This window comes from Drosophila hydei, unplaced genomic scaffold, assembly GCF_003285905.1.
Source record: "Drosophila hydei strain 15085-1641.00,03,60 unplaced genomic scaffold, DhydRS2 tig00008119-arrow-pilon, whole genome shotgun sequence".
Taxonomy (NCBI): Eukaryota; Metazoa; Arthropoda; class Insecta; order Diptera; family Drosophilidae; genus Drosophila; species Drosophila hydei.
In genome coordinates this window covers 8310389-8324727 of record NW_022045830.1, presented here as the reverse complement: position 1 = coordinate 8324727, position 14339 = coordinate 8310389, and the positions used below count along the sequence as shown (strand labels likewise).

The following is a 14339-nucleotide window of genomic DNA, read 5'->3' as shown; positions in this document are numbered from 1 at the left end:
TCTGTCGCATTGCTCATGAATAACTTGGATTGATTTAAAGCCCTTGATAATCATTGCCTATTAATATTAACAGAATGCCAAATGCAATTCAGTATTTGAGTTGCACTCAATGAATGCAATCTGTGGACTAAATAGACCGCACCTCATCTGTAATCAAGGACCAGGTGGCTGCAGCATTTCAATTAATGAACGCACAATTTCCGTCTATGCTTCGCCGGACTGTGCAGCACTTGGGTGGCCTTCGATTATGGCTCATAAATTGATTTTTATTGAAAGCCTTTTAATATTGTATCTCCCTGACCAGCGTGGCTCTGGGGGCTTTCATTCAAGCGCAAATAAATTGCAGAAATATGCAATGCGCCAATTCGCAGTCTCAGTCCAAAGGGCAGCCTCAGCCGCAGCTAAAGAATAACCAAGCGGATATTGTTTTTCGAAATCATTTCTTTACGAGCGCTCGCGGACTTGCTTTCCCTTGAGCACATCTCCACTCTCTACTCAATACTCCCAGCGTCTTGTCTTGTGCGCTGCAGCTTCCTTTTTGCTTAATTTTTCGGCCATTGAGCGCACAAAGTGAAATTACCCATGAGAGCTCTTGAGCTGGCAACGAATCATGATGGCGCGCAGCAGCACTAAGAAATGCATCGAACTGTTTGTTGAATGTTCCTAAAATATTAAGCAGGAATGTGGCATAAGCATACAGATTTTCCCTCAGCCGTCAGTTCAGCAGCTACTCATGCTTTTGACATTGACAGGATTGGAATTTCAATTAGTTTGCAATTTGCGAATCACGGTATTTAACGGCATTTGTAATTATGAACAAATTCCAACAGATCAAAATGCAAAGCGTGTCGCTTTGCGTACGAGACTTGGAGAAATGAGAGGAGCGAACTTGTAATACATTCCATTTTTTTAATCATCATCGTTTGCTAATCAGCGAAATGCGAACAACGCGAGGCTGGCGGGGGCTGTGGCACAATGGACGTTGGGTATGGGTCTGGCATTATCCCTACTCAGAGGCGGACAAATCGCAAATGCAAATGAGGCAACATCCAGTGAACTGATACTCGTCAAGTCTTTGATGTTAATAAAGGTAAGTGAGTCGACGCTTTTGGGTGAAATGATTTGCCTTTGCGGACACTGAGTACCCTCACACACAGACACACGCATCAATACATGCTAATTATGTAACCGTTGAGTCTGTCATTGTGAATGATTTGATTGATAAGCCTTTGTACTCCTCTTGTCGTTTAACATTCGCCCTGACTGACTTTCAGTTGCCAAAGTCCAACTTTTAGCATTTCCATTTGTTTGTCTGCCACGCCCACGTGTGTTAAGTCGGCGCCTACACAAACATACACACACGCACACACACAGAGAGCAAGAGAGAGGGAGAGAGACAGTTGGGCACAGACAGGACCGTGCAGGATTTAGCTCATCTGTCTATTTTTATGGCAGCACCCAATGCAAAAGGCTTTCCAAAAGGCACATACATAAATCTCTATCGATGTGCGCCTAAATCAATATACAGAAATTTCATTTCGCATTCGCTTTTGTTTTGCTCTGTACATTTTGTCTGAGTTATTTTTCTAGCCTTTTTCGGTTGATAGAAACAAAGGGGATCCGCACTGGCGGATTGCGTTTGAATTCTTGGCTCGGACACGGCATCACCAATGCCGAGGTACGTCCTCGAGCAGCTCCCGTCTGCTCGTCCCTTGTGCCAGAAATGTGTTTTGGCAAGGCGTATAAATTAAATTCAATTTTTGTCGACGTGTGAAATTGCGAAAGACAAGCTCGAGCTCTGTGGGCTCGAGAGAGCACGTATCTGTATCTGTAGCCGTAGCCGTAGTCTCGCATATACCTCATAAAAACAATTCAGTGATGAGGAGTATTCCTTTAATTCAAATATTCCCCACGCAAACTGTTGTGCTAGCCATGCAGAGTACATTGTAATTTATATGTTTACGTTTTTATTATATATTAAATTTGAATTTAGTGATATAATTTATATGATACGATACGTTAAGGAACACATAAGATTGGCTTTGTTTACTCCATGAGTCTGTGTCGAATGAGAAGCCTGAGCATGCATTGTTGAAAGCTCTGCTGTCAGGCATTCACAATGGAATCCTTCAAGGCTCCATTTCCATTTCTATTGTTATATTTATTTCAATGCAAAAAGAACAATGCAGCTTACAAGCTGTAAATCAATATTTGTATGTGATTGTGTTCCAGGCAGAACATCATAAAATGTTCACAATAATTAGACCAATTATTCCACAATTGTTTTTATATCTCAATAATGTGCGGGTGTTCCCTCTACGTCACTTATAATCATTTGGAAATTTTGCTTGAAATTATGGGAAAGCAGCAGGCCGTATCATGGCACAAATGCCAATGTGAATAATGCAGTTGATTTGATACCAAAGCTGCGTCGAAACTATTTTTGGCTGGTACAACTTTAGAGAATTTTCGGCCAGACAAACTTCTGTTAGTCATGAAGCAAGAGCTCCTTTCACTGGCTCTTGCAAAGTTTTGTTTACCAAAGAGATTTTCATGCGAAATGTTTTTAAATACTTAGTAATATCATGTCTATAGTCAGATCTTTAATATTTGGCAATTGCTGAATCTACTGCACAATTGTTCCTAAGAAATAATTTATTGTTTAATGGAAGCAACGCGGCTTCGTCTAAGTTGAACTAATAACTCAGACTAGTGGCATAGAATATGTTTGAGTTATTTGCGTCAACTTCTAGCAGCTGCAAAGGCTAATAACAATAAATTTTCATTCAGCTTGTCTGTTTGCTCATTTTGCCTGCTCTTCTTTGACATATTTCAACGAAGTTATTTACAAATAAGTGAAAAACAGAAAAACAAATATTCTAGTCTCGTTTAATTAGTTTGAAAAAGTTGTTCTCGAAGTTAAAATTTAAATATTTTATTTTGCTCTACGTCCAAATTGTAAGAGAATTAAGAGCTACAGTTAGCCTATTTCTATGTTCTATCTACCGCAAAATTTATTATTTAGAATATATGGTCATCCGATCTATGTTTCCTAGTTGTTTTATTTGTTAAAAACAACTTTCACAAAATAAATAATTTTTTGCGCTGGACCCTTAAGCAAGCTTCTATAAATAGTTTATTATTATTATTGTTGGTGGGCAAGTTTGCTCCCTGGTGCATTCTGTGACTTCCTTTAGCTCATAATGCACTTATAGCCACTTACCACTAATTGCAAATAAAGTGTCTAACGGTTGCCACTGTACTCCTGTAGAATATATACATAGTATGAAGGTAAACAACATCAGCACAATAATGTGATTGGCGAGGCACTGAGATTATCGCAAATGGCACACGGGACGACTCAATGAAATCAACAAATGTTAGAGCAAACTGCCGTCAGCTATTAAATGAACTCGAATGCGTAGCTGCATCAGATGTTGAGTTGGCGCAGCAGTGCTCAGGAATTGAATCAATTTGGCCAATGAATGCGACCTCATTGGATTTAATACGTGCTCGACGCATCCCTTTTGCGCTACTCCGCGGGCGCGCTCTTGGCACCTGGATACCGGTGCGCGAGGTAACCATCTGCCCGCAAATCGCTTAGTTCTTGAGCTGATTATTATGCAGGAGCAAGCACGAGCTCGTTGAGAGTGAGGCCATCTGCTGCCTCCTCGTCGGTGGCAGTTCTATTATTGAAGCAACCTAATTAGTTTGTTATGTCTGCTACTGTTATCCAACGTCCTTGTAATTGTCCCACTCCAATTACATTTAAGCACTCTCGCATAGCTCACTAGGCCGTGACTGTGCGGATTTGCCGAAGTGGTAAACTGGTCGACTGCGATGTCCACACAGGCACCAACACCACATGGACAACGTGCAAACAAATATGCGCATATTCATGCTAATAAATGTATTTAGTTCGCCGTTCGCTGTTCGATTTTCGTATGCCTGAGCTACCCCAGAGAATTAATCAACGGGGAGGCCTGTCAGAAGAAATTATGGATAAATCAATTTAATAGACATCGATAAATATGCCAAGAGCAAAACGTTTTATCTAATGGACATTCAACTAACTTAACGCACTATATTATAAGCATATTAAGAATTTAATTATCGTTTCTTTGCTTTTTGCCAAAATATATGTTTTCCTTTCTGAAAATTTACATAACTATTTTTAATTCAGCTTATCTCTGTGCTACGAAGAACAAAGCTGCCTTCATGGACTCTTAAAGATCCTGTTCCTCTGTATATTGAACATATTTTGCAGTTTACACAAATTTGATGAACGTTTCTATAGAATCAGGGCCAGTCTTCGCAGTTAGGCAAGTTAAACAACTTAGTTTACAAGGAACAATTTAAGTTGTGAAACGAAACAGAAAAGGCTAATAGCAATTGTGATACCCTCTATTGGCTTGGTCAATGAACCAGGTGGAAGGCTCGTGCAATTCTGGCAATTGAAGAAGATGAAGAGGCATTTGAGATTGCCTTAGCTGAACTCATCGCGTTCTGTGGCCGACTAAAAGCCAACTCGTATTTGGCAATTGGTTGACGGTTATTCGCTGAGGCGATGCTCATCGCGTTTTTGGTTTGGGTTATGGTTATGTCAATCATTATGTTGATGGTAACGGTTATGAGGCACTCGATTACCGCCAGGATGAGTTGCCATATTATGCCCATTTGAAGTAATGGAAATTCAAACGGCTTGCGGCCACGCCAACTATTGGTAGTCCTTAACCTCAGAAGACCGAACACATGCATTGATGTAAATGCGACTCATGGATTATTTTGTTTTTTTTTTCTTTGGTGGTCACACGGCTACCTAATGGGTTTTATACGTGATAAAATCTTTCACACATTGCTAGGCGGCTGTGAGACAGCTTGTGACAGTGGCCCCGCCACCCCTTTTTTTGGCCACAAGACGTGAGATGGCAGTGTGACAGTTGTGCAACATGGGATAAGGCATATAGGATATGGGAATTGCGAGAAATTGGCAGGTTTTAAATTAATAGCACCCTTCAACTTGTCGAAGGGCTCACGATTAAATAGACGAGACGAAATGTCGGCAGCACAGCCAAATAAATACCTGTCTCTCTGCCCGTCCGGACGTCTGTCCGCTCGTCTGTCTGTCTGTCCAGTTGACACTGACGCTGACTCGTTGACTGACAGAAAACGCAAGCAACTGTCAGAGTTTGCAAATTCATTCCAGATGTAAACATTCCCATAGGAAGCCATTTCACACAAGTTCCATGTCTGTTTGTTCAAAATTGCAGCAACTGGTACTGACGTCTACATGCTGGCGTAACCGTGGGTGGTGGTGATGTGAGTGTGTGTGTGTGTGCCAAGGTGTGTAAGTGGGGCTTGATGTTCGCGTGCTATAGTTGCCCCCTACAGCCGTCAATAGCAGCAGCACCAGCAGCAGCAGGAGCAGCAGCAGGAACAAGAGCAGCCCAACTTTTGACTTTCTTGTTCGAATAACCAAATATGCAAAATCACTTGAGGAGCAGGTGGGGCACTTTGGCCAATAGCAGCACCGAGAAGTGGATACCTTTTCAGACAGTGAAGATGTAATTTTCGGAAACTTCAAAGCCAATCTACGGTTTATTTCCAATATCTGCATAGCCGCATTGTTGACCAAGGCTCTATGCATTGCTCAAATACTGAAAAGTATGCGAATAACAACTACTCAATACTGCACGTGTAGGACGCACTTATGCAGAAAACAGACACAATTCTGATCACACTAATTGCATTTTTTTGTTGCTGCTCAAACGAAAATTGTATGTCAAATTTCGCAGTTACGACCAAATGGCTGGAGGTAAAAAAAGAAACGAGTTGAGAACTAAAACTGAATTCTTGGTGTGCACCCTATAGCCGAACGAACTTTAACAGTTCCCTCTGCTGATGGCCGTTCACGTTATTTTCATTGATTATGTCAGGAAAATAAGTTTACTTTGGAGCATTATTGGTCCCATTCACAGCAACAAAAAGTCAACTTGTCAAAATGTTCGAAAGCACTTAAAACTTTTACGCACTTTGTTGCTGTTGCTATTGTTGTTGCTGTTGTTGTTGTTGTTGCTGTTTTCTTGTTTGTAGTTGTTACATTATGGCATTTTTCCACTAAATCTACATTCACACCGACAACGGCGCAGACGGCAGTAGTCTATCTGCCAGCAAAGGGCAACAATACCCAGCCTCGCGTCGAGATCTGTGTTTGTGCCACTTGGTGTGCCAATTTCGCACTTTCCTTTTTGCAGCAACAAAAAAGAAAAAGAGAAAGAAAACAGAAAATAGAAAAAAGAAAAAAGAAGCAGCGGACTATTTTTTTAAAGCGCTTCTCTCATTCTGGCAAATGGGGGGCAGTTAGAGCCTGAAGCACTTGTGCCGCAGCCAACTCTACTGGCAGCTGGCCATGTCTATGGCCTGGCCCGGACTAGAGCTTCAACAAGGCAATTGAATAGCACTTTCCAATAAGTACGCAGCCACAGACCAGAGAAGCAGCACAACCAAAGTTGCCTGGCCAGCTGGTCTGTTCCTGTTCTTACATTACGATATTGGCTAAATTGTCACAACATTTGATTTTCGGTCTGTCAACTTTGTACAAAGCGCCCGAAAGTTGTGCACTGATAATCTTTGTTTACCATTCGACTGAAATGTGGTTAGGACCTGGACCTTAGTCACTGTCAATTAGTCAGATATGCAAATTGTAGTGGCATTGATTGGAATTTAGCTGAGAGCAAAACTTTTCGCATTGCACAGCTTATCAATCCACACAGCACAGCATGTTAGATATGCTGGAAAATTTAGTTTGGGCCAACAGGAAGTTGTTTACAACAGTTTTCAAGACTGTATGTTAATGACTGTTGGAATCTTAAGGTAATCATAGATCTATAATTATTTCAAAACTGGCTTGAGTATGTTTAATAATTTAAGAACTTGAACCAAACCTGTATTTGGCTCAGCGTTGATTAATTATTAATGATAAACTGAACTCTGCGCGTTGCCTTTGTAGAGAACCTCTGACCGAGATTTGGTTTCAAATTGAACGAAATCAAAGTCGAGCGGCTGCAAATGATGTGAGCATAAAAAAAAGCTTTACATACTCGTGTTTTGCAATGAGTTTAACGAATAGATCCTGTATGCCTAATGCTCCTCCAACATCCTGACCCAGTTCATGGCCTGAAAGTCCGATAATTTATGCCAAACATTTTTTGATGCCGCGTCGCTTAGACGAGCGTAACCCTTGTTTGAGGTTGAGTAATAAAATGAAATATTTATGGGTTAACATTAAGGGATTTGGTTTTTGCTTCAGCACAAATGCCTATGCTCATGCATACTACATTTAAATATATATATACAATGTATATGTGTATATAAGGATACAGGGATATATCATGCAGCACGTAACACTTTGACCTGGCTCGATCCCGGCCTTGTTGCGGCCGAATTGCGGTTAACATTGACCACACGGGCTTATTTATTGCATTCGAGGCGTTAACACGAAAGCATTTTGCGGAAATGGAAACTAAATAGTCGTGGTTAAATTATTAAATGCCCCATCGCACCGCCTCAGCGTCAAAGGCGGCTGCCATCGTTTTTCTTTACGATGCAAAGTGTTTGTTGCCTATAAAAATTTACTGCCTGCCACACACTCTCTGTGTATTCATGTTTGTTTGCACAAATGAAAGCAAACATATAATTCCCGTATATTCCAGCCCGAGCTGGCCAATGGATGTGTATGCATAGTACTCGTGGTACATATGGATCCATATAGTCAGAGCCCCAACACGTTCTCGAATTGTAGTTGGTAAAATTGTTTGGCGATACTTTAAATATTTTATGAGTTTTACCACAGCTAAATTGAAGGCGGGGGCGGGGGTGGGGGCGTGGCAATGTTGGGGAGCGTTGCCGAGATTATGATGTAACGATTTATGGCTAGATCATTCGGATGAGCGCAAATACAAACATTCGGCGACTGTCCTAAAGTTGAAATCTAAAATTTATGTATCTATATATTCGCAGCTTCAGTATCCACAGCTAAGTTTAAGAACTGACTCACAGCTAAATTCTGAAATACTGACTGGGAACTCGACAAATGTGTCTTGAATATGCTCTCAATTTGTATCTTAAAACTTTTCTTTAAGTTTTTTTTTAATTTCATTAGAACTCAATTTAATGATAGATTGCTTACGATAAATTGACTTCATACATTATATATATATATATATGAATTTGTATTGCCTTTGCAAAACTGAAACTTTATTTTGTGCTTAGTCAGCACAACTAACCCAATTATAAGAACATTTGCTTGTCGCCAGTCGATGCAAACAGGAAGGCCAAATGTGATACAAAAAGCACGAAATCGAATTTTGCACAGACTCGATTTAGCGACATTTGCATGCTCTAAGTTATAGTTATTATATTTTATATATGGATATAAAAATCGTTTAAGTTTGTTCGATAGAGATGACCGCGCGATGCTAGCCCGTGAACAGAGGCGTCATTGATGGCCAGATCAGAATTCACATTATATTTGCCAGCCACTTGAGCGCCAGACACAAAATGTCTAACGCAAATCACACATTGATCAAAAGCTAACAAAAAACTAAACAAAAAACGAAAAAAAATGAAAAACAGTTCGACTGCCTCTGGGTATAAAAGTGATCGGCTACACGCGGCGGCCGGTTAGTTATAGAGTGGACGCTGTCATCATCAATATGCCGAGAACAATTCCGATTTGGGTACTGCTCATGTGTAGTGTGGTGATCGTGGCGGAGGCGAAGCCGATCTTCGTAAAGATTTTTGCTCCAATTGGCGGTAAATTTGTGTGAAGGAATACGATGCGGGAGAGTGGAGAAAGGGCTAATGTAATATTCCCTGTAGGTTATTCCAGTGGCACGGTCCGATCGACGGCAACGGTGGCGCCCGTCAACAATCAGTTGATCTCCAATTTGATTTCGCAGAAGATCCAATTGCTGAATAGTTTTCTGCAGGCGAAGTCGTCCTTTGGTAGCTTTGGCATCCGAAAGGACATCACATTTACATCGGGCTCCACGACGACCACGGAGCGACCAGTGACCCTGCTCACAACAGAGGTAAACACAGATTTTTTACCGGACGTTAGTTCCAGCACTCAATCTGTGTACACAACAACCACAGAGGGCGAAATTGCGACTCCGAAGCCTACAGTACATCCCGTCAAGCCAATAACATCGTCAACGCCAGTGATACCCACGAAGAGCACCACCGAGTACATCGTGGAGTCTTCGTCGGGATCTATCGATGACTACACATCTCAGACAACCCCACGCACACCAGCACCCACGCCCACTAGCAATGGCTACTCCTATCAGACCCCCACGTCCAGCTCCATCTCCACCACTGCTAACGCCTACTACTTGCCCGCCTTACAATAGTAAACGATATCTACTCGAATGTACATATGCAATTCTGTAGGTATATAAGGTATATAAGTTAAGCACGTCTATCAAATGTTTATCTATTAATTGATAATCAATCCTAATCGTTTTATTAGAATACATTTTGAAATCTTTGAGAGCAGTATAATTTGTTGCTTAGTGCGGAAGTGATCGGACTTCACAGACCTCACACTGCAACTATTGACAATGGGTGGTTCTGTGTCTCGATCAATTAGCATAAAAACCAGTTTTACTGAGAAGACGACAGACTCACCAGAAGTAAAAAAATATATATATAAAACAAACAAACAAATTGAATCTTTGCTTTCAGACTTGTTGATCGATTCTTTTGTCGAAATATATATTGAAGAACGAGTCAGCTTGAACGAAGTTTGATATTTGGTATTTAACTGAATAGAGTGTCACGAAACAACTATTATAAAATATATTTCAATGCAAGAGAATCTGTTCTAGAGCATCCACGTGTTTGGGTACTAAATTTGAGACGTTTCAAGGTTGTGAACCGGCTGAGCCACTCTAATTTAGACACACAAGCATTAAGCATATTTTTATCTGAGAGGTTTCTTCTTATTCGTGGTAATTTAATGCTGAGCGTGGAAATGTTTTTGTTTTTTTCTTGTTTAAGATGTTACTTAAATCATTATTAGCAGCGACTTTAAAACCTCTTCCCTGTTTCCAAGCTACCACGAAACAAAAACAAAACTTGTTTTACGTTTGTTTTTTGTCTTTTCTGTTGCCGACTTGCAGACAGCAAATTAATAGAAACCTTACAAGGAGCATTAAAATAGATTAGGTTACTGACTTCTTTGCTCAGCAGACGCATCTATATATTAATATATATTTATGTAACTCTGAAGTGTGACCCGAACAAATTTTGTTGCTTTTTGGATTCCTCTTCAAATCAAATTTAATTGATCATCGTTACTGCCCCAAGCACATAAAAATTAATATGTTATTAGTTTCTCGAGCAGCTGGCATTTAGTTTGTGATATCTCTGCTCGGACACCTCGGGCTAGCGGCTCCATAAATTTTTATAGCAGTACAATCAACTTAACAGAAATATGAAAGCCATTAGATGAGACACAATGTTGTCTAAGGTTGTTTGTCTGACAGGACACGTGCCGAGTAATTGAGATGGCATTCAAGTTCATCGCCATACAAGTCCACACATGTCCTTGAAAGTGGTGTGTCCTTGAAAGGAATCAGGCAGCCCGGTTGCAGAGAATGGGGTCGAACTCAACAGCCGCTGCTGCCGCCTGTCCATTAGGGCTGCTGTTGAGATTTCGATTAAATGTGTTTCGGTGTAAGTATTTTATGCCCACTCAATTTATGGGGGCTCGTAAACTAAGTAGAATTACAGACACGCCCGGAGGGGAGCATAAATATTTTATGATTTAAAACTGGCCCATCTTGCCCAATGGCAAACCAACTATTGAGAGTAACTACCCGCTCCACAAAGGCAAGTGTTGCAGCTCTGTTGCGACGTGTGTTGAGATCATCTATTTCACTTTCGAGAAGGTGGAAGGTAAGCGTATTTCGTGTTCCTTAAGAGCTATCTGATTTATGTTAAAATCCACTTTGAGCTAATAAATCTTTTTAATGTTACACAGCTTTCAAAGATTCCCGGAACTAAGGCATATTGTACGGAGCATATTTAGCATATATAGCATATAGACTACATTATATATATATAAATTGTTTTTTTAAAGGTATTGTTTCGTAGGGCGTCCGTAAATATAATCTAGCCAACGCATTGTCAAAAAATTAGATTGTTTTTAAAGACATGACTTGATAGCTCACAATATTCCTTGTCGAATATTTCTCAATTTTGGTCCATATTCCATTTCATTGTATTATGCAATGAAATTCATGGTGGGTTTTGTGGTAGCATGTGTCAAAAGTTATTTGTCATACAAGCACCCAGCATTCCCGGTGGCCACTCCTACCCTGCATGTTGTTGTTGTGGGCGCTGTAGGTGCCGGGCGTATGCAGATGAGTCTGAAACCTGAAACCCGAACCTGAAATAGCGGGCGAGTTGGAGAGAGCTTGCAAATAAAGCAAGGGAAATATTTTCACTGGCTGCCTGTCGTCCCCGTGAAATGTAAAATTTTGAAAAGATATGCAGCGGCACGTACCCACATAAATATGTTTGCATACGAAGCTGTTGTGGGATACTGCTCGTGCACTTACCGATGCGATACACATACAGACACATACGCAAATACACGCTAACAAACGTACACAAGATTGTATGTGCGCTTGCAAAAACAAAGCCAAAGGCAAACGTAAACGTAGATGTACGCAAGAGCAGCTACAAGAGAGCAACAAGAGGCACCACAGTAAGCATCCAAATCTCACCGCAAATGAAAGTGGCAACGCACATGGCGCTGCGTGGTTCATTAGTTCCACGAAATATTATAGCCAACATGGCGTATGAGCGACGTTATTCTTTTATGCAAAATGGCATCAAGTTCGGAAACGATGCCATGCCATTCGGTACAGTGGCTTCCCTATCAACTATTGGCACAAGCATACCAAGAAGGAACGCAACCAGTGGAAGAAGACATCAGACGCGGTCGCAGCTGCCTCTTGGGGCGTAAATTTGCACGGGGACTCGAATTCGAATTGTCGAACGGAGCTTCTTGTGCCTTTGCCACAACGCCAGCAGCAGCGCCTCAGAATTCAGCTTGCAGTTGCGATTGCTCGACTACAACATATGCTCGTATCCAGATCCTTATCACATATAATTAAGTTTTTTTCTCATTTCTTTTCTAGCTTAGATAGCTTTATAATAGAGAGGACGTAAGCGACGCAGCTTAGACGTCTATGTGTGATAAAAGTTTTTGCTAGAATTTTTTCAGTGGTATTTTCTTTGTTTTCTCTGGTTTTGCTGTGCTTGTTTATATGGCACGCATCTTCTTCATTCTTAGTCCGCTGTGATTCGAAAATGTGCCTTGGAATAGCAAATAAACTGAATGTGTGTAGGGGGTACTGAAGGTGGCTGCGGCGCCAACCCAGCAGCCTGCCATTGTGTATTGAATCGTAGAGCATGCTTCTAGTACTAAATATTTTTATATTGCACAATACGCATTTGGTCTGTTATTGGCTGGAAGAGCCAAGCGATGTGATGGCTCAGAACAGGCATGTGGAGTGTTTTCTATATAGTTGGGTTCATTATTTGAAGGAAAAGGAATATGAAGTTGGTCTATTTAAATATGGGATGGATACTTTGCTCAATCTGGCCACCTGCGTGCTCTGTACCTGTTTGTATCTCGTTGCGTTGAGCGTTAGAGTTTGTTTGTTTCGAATGTTTTGTTTCCATTTCACAAAAGACACAACAATTATCATTTGAATTATATTGGATTGTCTTTGTTGCGAAAGTTTTCGACTCACTGATACACTTGCGTTTGGTAACCCCAAACCAGCTTTTTATTTAGTTAAACAATAACGAGAACGTCTGCAGAGGCCCCCGTGGACAGCAAGGACAGCAAGCCATGCCCCCTGAGCAGCTATCAACAAAGTCCGCACGCGGCATTTCAAAAGTTATTTTCTAAACTAACTTTGCAACTTTTTGTTGCATATTTAAAACGGGTTTACGCGCAGCTCTTAGAACTGTGGCGAATGAAATGAGATAACTTTGCAAAAATGTATATTCAATTACCTAGTCCCGCCTTCTCGTCCTTCCACTCCCTAAGGATATTCACAGAAGTTGAAGCTCGGCTCCGTTGTGAGTCACAGAAAAGCATTTATCATCCCGCAGGAAAATTCACCTGTTAAACATAGATACCCGAAACCCGTTGAAAGTTGAACAGCCCGAATAGCAGCAGAAGGAAAAAAGAGGACTCCATTCTTATTGGCAGACATGTGGGATTTCTCGGCGCCCTGTCCTGCGCCTGACAATTACAATTTGCACAAATGGAATCTCAGCTGTCGTCTTCATTGTCGAATGGCCTAAATGGAAGCTTAGGACGATGCTTGACGTTGAAAAATAAATTGACACCGCAACGTCTGGTGCTAACGTGGCGCAAAACACACTTCCACAAATCCCTAAGCGTCCAAGTTGCCCAGGGCCTGCACGATTTGATATCAATCAATAGCGTCAATCCACATAACTCCTTACTATACCCCATTAAACGTCCGCAAGTGCCCATCCAATTGCCTCAATCAATTGAGTGGCGAAGCAGAAAGTCAACCAGCGTCAGTTGACTTGTGGCTTACAGTGGTCGAGATGAGATCTGAGTTATAACTGAAATCCAAACTGCTATCTAGCTAATGACAACAGCCCGGCCACACAAAACAGAATACTTGACAATTTACACAATCATCTTAAGTATCTTGCCTGGGCCCCAGTAACATAGATGTTTTATGTATGTGTACAGCGAACCCTAATGCTAAGTTTCTCATTAATTGCCACAATACAAGGCTCCAGTTGAAGTGGATTTAACTTGCGAAACAAAACTCACAGTTTGTGCAATTGAATTGGGGAAGTGTGTGAGGGGCCCAGGCCAGCTCCCAGGGAACGGAAACACTGTTAAAAATGAACGGCTATGTGGCAATTGGCCATAAGCCGGATATGCATTACAGTTTCTAATGAGGCAATTGTAGAAATAAGCTGAACGTGCCGCCAACGAGGTCGTCAAGCACTTTTCTCGTGGCAAGAACGGAAACGGAACGGTTCGGCTCGGCTATAGCTAAAAAGCAAATGCAAAAAGTAGGGGCAACTGCTCACGACTGTGGTAAGATAAAAGTTTCTTATGGAATTACCTGAACGTGTTTGTTTAACAGTTTCACAAGTTTTTACCTCGTCGGATAAATGCATAAACATGCTTTTATTTCGTTTCATTTTTGGAGCGCAGAGCACATTAAGGGTTCAGGAATCGAGACTATTTGCCATCAGCCGCA

At 41.2% G+C, this 14339-nt stretch overlaps 1 protein-coding gene across 3 annotated transcripts; it reads left to right on the top strand.

The window, feature by feature from the left end:
- Positions 1 to 8706: 8706 nt before the first annotated feature.
- On the top strand, positions 8707 to 9720 carry LOC111598857 (mucin-2). 3 transcript variants are annotated; one of them, XM_023314309.2, is made up of 3 exons: positions 8707 to 8814; positions 8881 to 9462; positions 9533 to 9720. In XM_023314309.2, the coding sequence occupies exons 1-2, from the start codon at positions 8715 to 8717 to the stop codon at positions 9411 to 9413; spliced, it is 633 nt and encodes a 210-aa protein (XP_023170077.2). In that variant the 5' UTR covers positions 8707 to 8714; the 3' UTR covers positions 9414 to 9462; positions 9533 to 9720. The 3 variants fall into 3 exon arrangements, with proteins under 3 accessions (XP_023170077.2, XP_023170085.2, XP_023170068.2); XM_023314317.2 differs by lacking the exon at positions 9533 to 9720 and having other exon boundaries at positions 8881 to 9092; positions 9157 to 9230; XM_023314300.2 differs by having other exon boundaries at positions 8881 to 9720.
- Positions 9721 to 14339: the final 4619 nt, after the last annotated feature.

Excerpts from the sequence above, each read along its gene's own strand:
- LOC111598857 (XM_023314309.2), top strand. The coding sequence starts at position 8,715 with ATGCCGAGAACAATTCCGATTTGGGTACTGCTCATGTGTAGTGTGGTG. Across the intron at positions 8,815-8,880 it reads GATTTTTGCTCCAATTGGCG|GTTATTCCAGTGGCACGGTC; the intron begins GTAAATTTGTGT and ends TATTCCCTGTAG.